Source organism: Homarus americanus, unplaced genomic scaffold (genome assembly GCF_018991925.1).
Source record: "Homarus americanus isolate GMGI-L3 unplaced genomic scaffold, GMGI_Hamer_2.0 scaffold41733, whole genome shotgun sequence".
NCBI classification, from domain to species: domain Eukaryota; kingdom Metazoa; phylum Arthropoda; class Malacostraca; order Decapoda; family Nephropidae; genus Homarus; species Homarus americanus.
The window spans coordinates 7,187-17,752 of NW_024746850.1; the positions used below are offsets into that span (position 1 = coordinate 7,187).

Sequence of the window (10,566 nt, forward strand, 5' to 3'; positions counted from 1 at the left end):
GGGGCTAGGAATAGTGTCCAAACAACTTGCTCCTGCCTGCCTGTGTGATGTAGTCGTGGCCAGAATTAGGTTAGGATACAGACACATCTGGCAAGTTAGTAACGCTGTACCCATACCGGAACACTCAGCATGTAAACTTTGTGATACACCTTTAAAGCACTATATTATTGAATGTGACACTGTCAAAGACTTCAGGCCACCTCACTTATTGTATCTTGAACTATGTCATTACTTCATTGAGGACATTACATTCTTGCTCTTTATCCCAAATTGGCTAGCCCACACTGGTAAATGTGTACTGTACTGTCAATGAATCTGATGTATTTCTTTGTGTATGAACCTGACTGAAAATAAGGTCGCCTCCCTTGCTGCTGCTGCTAAAGCTGCTTCTGCGCCCTTCTAAGTCCCGTTTAAGTCCCCCACCCCAGGCCCCCACAACCGCCCTTCACATCTACACCATTCTAAAACATTTTCACTCAATTTCCACATTACTATGCTAATTACACGTAAAATAGAGTGTTATCCTGCAAAACGTTGATGTCGTATATTTCTCTCTTTAAGTGATATCCTGTGGCTCCGAAAGGAGCCTGTTTGGTTAGGTTGTCTTGTGTGAACGAACCTTGGGTTCTTATTTCTTCTCTGTCTTCTTGGGGAGGAGCACAGCTTGGATGTTAGGAAGGACACCCCCTTGGGCAATGGTGACTCCAGACAGGAGCTTGTTCAGCTCCTCGTCATTGCGAATGGCAAGCTGAAGATGACGCGGGATAATGCGGGTCTTCTTGTTGTCGCGGGCGGCGTTACCGGCCAGCTCGAGCACTTCTGCTGCCAGGTACTCCATGACGGCTGCAAGGTACACAGGGGCACCTGCACCAACACGCTCAGCATAGTTGCCTTTACGCAAGAGACGGTGGATCCTACCCACGGGGAACTGGAGTCCGGCCCTGCTAGAACGGGACTTTGACTTGCCCTTCACCTTGCCTCCCTTGCCGCGTCCTGACATGTTGCTGCTGCTGCTTTTCGTGATAGGAGTTAAATTTCCTCGGGCCACCTTGGTCTTTTATACCAAGCTCAGGATCAGGCCAGGTGGCCGTCTCGCGGACCCAACCAATGTAAGAGAGCCGTAGCTGCAGCCAGTCTGATCCTGAGCGGCCCGCTCGGTATATAAGGAAAAGTTAGTCGGGCCAGTTTTCAATTCTCTCGCTCCGCGCCACGAGTAACTGTGCCGCCATGCCTCCCAAAACTTCCGGAAAGGCTGCCAAGAAGGCTGGAAAGGCCCAGAAGGCCATTGCCAAGGGTGACAAGAAGAAGAAGCGCAGGAGGAAGGAAAGCTACAGCATCTACATCTACAAGGTACTGAAGCAAGTGCACCCCGACACAGGAGTCTCCTCCAAAGCTATGTCCATCATGAACTCTTTCGTGAACGACATCTTCGAGCGCATCGCTGCCGAGGCTTCCCGCCTGGCGCACTACAACAAACGCTCCACCATTACAAGTCGGGAAATCCAGACAGCTGTCCGACTCTTGCTGCCCGGTGAACTGGCCAAGCATGCCGTGTCTGAGGGCACCAAGGCTGTCACCAAGTACACCTCTTCCAAGTAAGAGGTTACTTGTGCACAACAAACACGCCATCCCACTACTACAACTTAATCGGCTCCATCGGAGCCACAGTTACATGTTAAAGAGACAGTTACCGACAGTGATATATTGAGAGGGAAATAAAAAAAAAAAAAAATTATAATAATCTGCATTCTCTATTGGCGTAGAAACCGGACTAAATCGAAACATAATAAATAAATAAATAAATTCTGCGTGGAGTACTTTTACACCCACTGCAAAGTGACATACATGGAGTGTGTTTGGGCTTCATTTCATGTTTGCAGCACGCCTATTTCATGTAAACAATTTATTTTATTTTATTGTATTTTATTGTATTTTCTTTTATTTTATTTATTTATTTATTTATTTACTTACTTATTCTTTATATATTTATTTGTTACTAGCTCTTGTTTGTTGCACCCACCCACCTCCCGAATTGATGACCTACTATACATTCGTGCCTGCACGAATGTTACCAACTTACCGTTAGGCGATTTGGGTAACCGAAATTAACGCTCTCCTACCACCAACCATTTCGATTGTCATGACAATTATCTTCAGAACAGTTCTTTGGCCCTGAGAAGGGCCGAGTTATAGATGTCTGGTAGGTTTTGTTGTGCTTTTTGTTTTTCCCCAAGGAAGAGGACTTAAGCACGCTCTCCGCGGATGCGCCGGGCCAGCTGGATGTCCTTGGGCATGATGGTAACGCGCTTGGCGTGAATGGCACACAGGTTGGTGTCCTCGAAAAGACCCACCAGGTAAGCCTCAGAGGCTTCCTGCAGAGCCATGACGGCAGACGACTGGAAGCGCAGGTCAGTCTTGAAATCCTGGGCGATCTCACGCACCAGGCGCTGGAAGGGCAGCTTCCTGATGAGTAGCTCTGTGCTCTTCTGGTAACGACGGATCTCACGAAGGGCGACGGTTCCGGGCCTGTAACGATGGGGCTTCTTGACACCACCGGTGGCTGGGGCGGACTTGCGAGCTGCCTTGGTGGCAAGCTGCTTCCGTGGAGCCTTGCCTCCAGTGGACTTGCGGGCAGTCTGTTTAGTACGGGCCATCTCGACGACGAAATAGTCAATACGGGCGGCCCGGCAGGCGGGCGGGCTTATATACAGACATTCTCCACCTCAGTGGCCACCTCATTGGCCACGAGTGCCGCATGCGTCATCCGCAAGCTACGCCCCACCTCCAAGAGGGAGGGACGGCCTTGGATGAACGATACTACCGCTGCGTCCACAGCACGCCACCTACTCCCACCAAACCGTGGGCGAAGCCACACCAGGACCACCTGTAGTAGCAACCACAACAACATGACTGGACGAGGCAAAGGAGGCAAGGGACTTGGAAAGGGTGGCGCCAAGCGTCATCGTAAGGTGCTTCGTGACAACATCCAGGGTATCACCAAGCCCGCCATTCGTCGTCTAGCTCGGCGTGGAGGTGTTAAACGTATATCCGGCCTTATCTACGAGGAGACCCGCGGCGTCCTCAAGGTGTTTCTGGAGAACGTCATCCGTGACGCCGTCACCTACACCGAGCACGCAAAAAGGAAGACCGTCACCGCCATGGATGTGGTGTATGCCCTGAAACGGCAGGGCCGCACCCTTTATGGTTTTGGTGGTTAATCAACCTGATGGACGGGCGCACACCACCACCACCACCACGACAAACAAATATACGGACCTAATTTTAGGTCCACATTTAAATCGCTAAAAAGTTGGTTAGACACTGAGTAAATCGTTGAAAATATATCCAATAACATGATCCTCTCTAATTCTGGACTTGTGGTATGAGTATAGGTTGTGTGTGAACGTGTTGGAACCACTTCCTAATAATTGTCAGTCAGTCAGTCAACATTCACCTAACCTCCAGGTACCTCACCTAACTTCCTGTAGCGTCACCGAACCTCACGAAATGTAACCCAATGTAGTTTATAATCTATCCTAACATGACATAACATAACCACGCACAATATTACTTCGGTAAGAGTAATGAGTTTTAATACACAAAGTTGCAGTTATCATTCATTCATACATACATACATACATACATACATACATACATGCATACATACATACATACATAACATGCTAGTGGCAGGGGGGGATTGAAGTGAATTTTAGGAGGATAGAATAGGTGCAGTGGCTAAACAGCGCTTGCGTGAGGGACTTTAAGCAGCAACTCGCCTGGATGCGGCAGGATAGAGTCAGGTCAAGCGTCCGGTGCATGTTGGGTTCCGCCATGGTTTCTCAGTGTTTGGTCGGCTTGATTGTGTGTGTTGTTTTCTTGTTTGGAGGAAATGTCTTGGTATTCTTCTTCTTAGCTTGAAGTTGATTTTCTTCTAACTCTTCTCCTCTTGTTGTTCGTCTTCCTCGTGTCTGCTATCATTCTGTAAAGACTCTCTATATGTATGTAGGTATGAGTGAGTAACAGTTGCCGGTTACAGTGATACTTCATATTCGCTGGTGTTGTACTGTATGGCTTCGGTATTGCTTAATATACAAACGGCACCGTTAGGGGATTGAGGTATTTAAAAACCAGCCTGCATTACTTATATATAGAAATAAATAATGTGGCTTGGACAATAATGACGACTACTCTCTCCTACCTTCCCCAAACAAGGGCTTTTCGAAAGTATACATTGGACACAAATGACTTAGTACATCATAAATTGGTGGTTTAACAAAAGCCCTCATTAGAGAAAGGTGAAGGAGCACACAGTGAACATACAGATTAATGTTTGCACGCGTAGATCATGTAAGGTGAGATGTTGAACACCAGACACGTAGTGTAGTAACTCCCTCACAGATGGCGTTATGAGGGGCCTGATGATGTAGCAGTTACCTCACAGATGGTGTTATGAGGAAATTCACATGATGATGCTGTAGCAAAACATTCACTACGTGTTGTCGTAGCATCTTGGGGACACCACGTGGTCGACATGACTCACTCATTCAAGTGGGTGAGGTGTGGTCCCAGGCCTCTCTATCGTGGAGTCTCAGGGGAAGTATAACTGGGTACCTGGGACCTCACTGTGTGAAGGTGGTTAGCTAGCTTGGGTAAGACTCAGCTGCCGAGTTGTTTTTCACTGAGTTAAGCACTGTTCACCACTATTCATCACTGGTTCCATTCCTTGGCCAAATGAGATAGTACCTTATGGCAAGAACTTGTTGATAGTCCGCTGGGGAGGAGGGTTCAGGGGAGTGAGTTGGTATGGGCCAACATATAAATAATAATAATAATAATAATAATTAACGGTTTATTGAAAGAGCTTGGCAGCCAGAAGACTGAAAATATACAGTTACATATTTGGGGAATGGGTTACGAATTACAAATAATATACAAGTAACATGAGTGACACAAATAAGACATATAATAACTAGCTGGGGAAAAGCTCAAACTACAGTTCATTTCAACATAGTGACAGTGCAAGGAGTAGTGTTTACTGGGAGTGAGTACACTGATTTATTACAAGTTATCGATAATTTTTACAATGGTTGGGACTGGGCTGTTCTTATAGCGATCAGTTCGTGCACGTATGGGCTGGGCTGGATGCGGTTGTGGTGTCGAAGAGCAATTCTCGGACTAGGGATCTCAGGTGGTAGTAGGAGCCGGTGTCGGGGATGGTGTAGAAGCTTCTTACCAAATTTGCAGATGAGGTCGTGGTGATGGTCAGTGAGAGTCTAAAGGGTCAGTGTGTTGAGCGCTTCTTGATATGTGGAGTAGGAAGGGTAGAGAATAATCTTGCATGGCCTCTTTTGCACTTTTTCGAGGTGTTTACGTTGTGTGGCATTTAGGGAGGAAGACCAGGTGGAGGAGGCATAGGTGAGCTTGGGAAGTATGAATGTTGTGTAAACACTGAGGAGCTCGTGTGCAGGACCACCGAGGGACTTGAGTCGGCGTAGGAGGTGGAGACGGAAACTGGAGGATTTGATAACTTCACTGACGTGTGTTTTCTAATTTAGTTTGTTGTCTATATGTATGTGTGTGTGTGTGTGTGTGTGTGTGTGTGTGTGTGTGTGTGTGTGTATACTACTGTACTTTTTAGATCCTCCTACGCAACCTAACCTATTATAGTTAAGTATAGTAGGCTATACACTATTTTGTTAGTATGTGTTATAAAATGAAATTGCATGTTATTATTATTAATATTATTATTATTAATATTATTATTATTATTATTATTAGTAGTAGTATTATTATTATTATTATTGTTATTATTATTACATGCTAATATAATACTAAGTTGCCCGCCAGATTTCCTCAGAGATGGGAGGAGCACATTGGCGGCGGTGTTGTTTATACTCCGCCCGATTACTGATTCCTATTCACCGAGCCAGAGCTGGCGGGCGGCGTGTTATGTGCCACGTTTTGTTTCCCATTGGGCGTACCGCTCAGCTGGGGAGTAGGAGATTTCATAAAAAGAAAGTTTGAGTGGAGAGCACACCTTTTCCTTCACATACAGTTATCTTAGACCATCTACTAGTATAATAGTTTGCACAAAAATACTCTACACTCTTTCTAGGTTATTGTTATGTTGTTTTTTTTTTTTTGACTTCTCATCAGATTGTGCATTCAACTAATATACACTATTAGTGTGTTTATTATTATGTTTTATAGTATTATTTCGTATAATATTGGGTAACACAATTATAGTCACTAGTATAGTATATTATTGGGGTTTATAGCAGTTTGTGGTCTAATAGTATCATGCTTTATGAGTGGTGTTCTATGTAGTGATGATTAGGCAATAAAATATGCTTTGGGTGTTTATAGCAGTTTTTGTGGTCTACTAGTATCATGCTTTATGGGTGGTGTTCTATGTAGTGATGATTAGGCCATAAAATATGCTTTTGGTTTATTGCTAACAAAATATACTTTGCTCTACCGCTGTCGTGCAAAACATGGTGAAACTTACATACACCGTTAATAAAGTATTGGAAGAAGAAGAAGAAGAAGAAGAAGAAGAAGAAGAAGAAGTAAGAGGAAGAATTGTGGAGGGAATGAACAGTGAGACAATGTAAAGCCTCCAGGATGGCGGCAGCGTTTCTGTTATTAATATATAATAAGACAATAGGAAAATATGTTGTTGTCTCTACCTGTATTATTACCTTTGCGATAGCATGGTTCAATTTTTGGAGGACAGAGGAAGGAGCAGGAGGTTAGGAAGGGAGAGATAGTGTCTGTGATCCTCGGGTCACCACTCCTCGGATTGTGTCAGTTCAAGTTTAGAAGCTCCAACAACTTTCCCTGAATACGAATTCGCAACCTTTCGATTTACAACAGGTACCTACTTACTGCTACAGTAGGTGAACAGGGACCAAGGGGGCTAGGAATAGTGTCCAAACAACTTGCTCCTGCCTGCCTGTGTGATGTAGTCGTGGCCACACTTAGGTTAGGATACAGACACATCTGGCAAGTTAGTAACGCTGTACCCATACCGGAACACTCAGCATGTAAACTTTGTGATACACCTTTAAAGCACTATATTATTGAATGTGACACTGTCAAAGACTACAGGCCACCTCACTTATTGTATCTTGAACTATGTCATTACTTCATTGAGGACATTACATTCTTGCTCTTTATCCCAAATTGGCTAGCCCACACTGGTAAATGTGTACTGTACTGTCAATGAATCTGATGTATTTCTTTGTGTATGAACCTGACTGAAAATAAGGTCGCCTCCCTTGCTGCTGCTGCTAAAGCTGCTGCTGCTGCTTCTTGCGCCCTTCTAAGTCCCGTTTAAGTCCCCCACCCCAGGCCCCCACAACCGCCCTTCCCATCTACACCATTCAAAATCAATTTCACTCTATTTCCACAATACTATGCTAATTTGACGTAAAATAGAGTGTTATCCTGCAAAACGTTGATGTCGTATATTTCTCTCTTTAAGTGATATCCTGTGGCTCCGAAAGGAGCCTGTTTGGTTAGGTTGTCTTGTGTGAACGAACCTTGGGTTCTTATTTCTTCTCTGTCTTCTTGGGGAGGAGCACAGCTTGGATGTTAGGAAGGACACCCCCTTGGGCAATGGTGACTCCAGATAGGAGCTTGTTCAGCTCCTCGTCATTGCGAATGGCAAGCTGAAGATGACGCGGGATAATGCGGGTCTTCTTGTTGTCGCGGGCGGCGTTACCGGCCAGCTCGAGCACTTCTGCTGCCAGGTACTCCATGACGGCCGCAAGGTACACAGGGGCACCTGCACCAACACGCTCAGCATAGTTGCCTTTACGCAAGAGACGGTGGATCCTACCCACGGGGAACTGGAGTCCGGCCCTGCTAGAACGGGACTTTGACTTGCCCTTAACTTTGCCTCCCTTGCCGCGTCCTGACATGTTGCTGCTGCTGCTTTTCGTGATAGGAGTTAAATTTCCGCCCGCCACCTTGGTCTTTTATACCAAGCTCAGGATCAGGCCAGGTGGCCGTCTCGCGGACCCAACCAATGTAAGAGAGCCGTAGCTGCAGCCAGTCTGATCCTGAGCGGCCCGCTCGGTATATAAGGAAAAGTTAGTCGGGCCAGTTTTCAATTCTCTCGCTCCGCGCCACGAGTAACTGTGCCGCCATGCCTCCCAAAACTTCCGGAAAGGCTGCCAAGAAGGCTGGAAAGGCCCAGAAGGCCATTGCCAAGGGTGACAAGAAGAAGAAGCGCAGGAGGAAGGAAAGCTACAGCATCTACATCTACACGGTACTGAAGCAAGTGCACCCCGACACAGGAGTCTCCTCCAAAGCTATGTCCATCATGAACTCTTTCGTGAACGACATCTTCGAGCGCATCGCTGCCGAGGCTTCCCGCCTGGCGCACTACAACAAACGCTCCACCATTACAAGTCGGGAAATCCAGACAGCTGTCCGACTCTTGCTGCCCGGTGAACTGGCCAAGCATGCCGTGTCTGAGGGCACCAAGGCTGTCACCCAGTACACCTCTTCCAAGTAAGAGGTTACTTGTGCACAACAAACACGCCATCCCACTACTACAACTTAATCGGCTCCTTCGGAGCCACAGTTACATGTTAAAGAGACAGTTACCGACAGTGATATATTGAGAGGGAAATAAATAAAAAAAAATTATAATAATCTGCATTCTCTATTGGCGTAGAAACAGGACTAAATCGAAACATTATAAATAAATAAATAAATTCTGCGTGGAGTACTTTTACACCCACTGCAAAGTGACATACATGGCGTGTGTTTGGGTTTCATTTCTTGTTTGCAGCACGCCTATTTCATGTAAACAATTCATTTTATTTTATTTTATTGAATTTTCTTTTATTTTAGTTATTTATTTACTTACTTATTCTTTATATATTAATTTGTTACTAGCTCTTGTTTTTTGCACCCACCCACCTCCCGAATTGATGACCTACTATACATTCGTGCCTGCACGACTGTTACCAACTTACCGTTAGGCGATTTGGGTAACCGAAATTAACGCTCTCCTACCACCAACCATTTCGATTGTCATGAAAATTATCTTCAGAACAGTTCTTTGGCCCTGAGACGGGCCGAGTTATAGATGTCTGGTAGGTTTTGTTGTGCTTTTTCTTTTTCCCCAAGGAAGAGGACTTAAGCACGCTCTCCGCGGATGCGCCGGGCCAGCTGGATGTCCTTCGGCATGATGGTAACGCGCTTGGCGTGAATGGCACACAGGTTGGTGTCCTCGAAAAGACCCACCAGGTAAGCCTCAGAGGCTTCCTGCAGAGCCATGACGGCAGACGACTGGAAGCGCAGGTCAGTCTTGAAATCCTGGGCGATCTCACGCACCAGGCGCTGGAAGGGCAGCTTCCTGATGAGTAGCTCTGTGCTCTTCTGGTAACGACGGATCTAACGAAGGGCGACGGTTCCGGGCCTGTAACGATGGGGCTTCTTGACACCACCGGTGGCTGGGGCGGACTTGCGAGCTGCCTTGGTGGCAAGCTGCTTCCGTGGAGCCTTGCCTACAGTGGACTTGCGGGCAGTCTGTTTAGTACGGGCCATCTCGACGACGAAATAGTCAATACGGGCGGCCCGGCAGGCGGGCGGGCTTATATACAGACATTCTCCACCTCAGTGGCCACCTCATTGGCCACGAGTGCCGCATGCGTCATCCGCAAGCTACGCCCCACCTCCAAGAGGGAGGGACGGCCTTGGATGAACGATACTACCGCTGCGTCCACAGCACGCCACCTACTCCCACCAAACCGTGGGCGAAGCCACACCAGGACCACCTGTAGTAGCAACCACAACAACATGACTGGACGAGGCAAAGGAGGCAAGGGACTTGCAAAGGGTGGCGCCAAGCGTCATCGTAAGGTGCTTCGTGACAACATCCAGGGTATCACCAAGCCCGCCATTCGTCGTCTAGCTCGGCGTGGAGGTGTTAAACGTATATCCGGCCTCATCTACGAGGAGACCCGCGGCGTCCTCAAGGTGTTTCTGGAGAACGTCATCCGTGACGCCGTCACCTACACCGAGCACGCAAAAGGGAAGACCGTCACCGCCATGGATGTGGTGTATGCCCTGAAACGGCAGGGCCGCACCCTTTATGGTTTTGGTGGTTAATCAACCTGATGGACGGGCGCACACCACCACCACCACCACGACAAACAAATATACGGACCTAATTTTAGGTCCACATTTAAATCGCTAAAGAGTTGGTTAGACACTGAGTAAATCGTTGAAAATATATCCAATAACATGATCCTCTCTAATTCTGGACATGTGGTATGAGTATAGGTTGTGTGTGAACGTGTTGGAACCACTTCCTAATAATTGTCAGTCAGTCAGTCAACATTCACCTAACCTCCGGAGTACTCCACCTAACTTCCTGTAGCGTCACCGAACCTCACAAAATGTAACCCAATGTAGTTTATAATCTATCCTAACATGACATAACATAACCACGCACTATATTACTTCGGTAAGAGTAATGAGTTTTAATACACAAAGTTGCAGTTATCATTCATTCATACATACATACATACATACATACATACA

General features: G+C 46.5%; 2 protein-coding genes across 2 annotated transcripts; both read right to left on the reverse strand.

Annotated features, from left to right (window-relative positions):
• Positions 1-628: 628 nt before the first annotated feature.
• On the reverse strand, positions 629-1,000 carry LOC121879446 (histone H2A). Its single transcript, XM_042386099.1, has one exon. The coding sequence runs from the start codon at positions 998-1,000 to the stop codon at positions 629-631; it is 372 nt and encodes a 123-aa protein (XP_042242033.1).
• A 6,556-nt stretch (positions 1,001-7,556) lies between these two features.
• LOC121879445 (histone H2A) lies at positions 7,557-7,928 on the reverse strand. Its single transcript, XM_042386098.1, has one exon. It carries the CDS (start codon positions 7,926-7,928, stop codon positions 7,557-7,559), a length of 372 nt encoding a protein of 123 aa, XP_042242032.1.
• Between the last annotated feature and the right edge of the window lie 2,638 nt (positions 7,929-10,566).

Bases quoted from the DNA above. Each gene is read 5' to 3' on its own strand.
- LOC121879446 (XM_042386099.1), bottom strand. From the start codon at position 1,000: ATGTCAGGACGCGGCAAGGGAGGCAAGGTGAAGGGCAAGTCAAAGTCC.
- LOC121879445 (XM_042386098.1), bottom strand. From the start codon at position 7,928: ATGTCAGGACGCGGCAAGGGAGGCAAAGTTAAGGGCAAGTCAAAGTCC.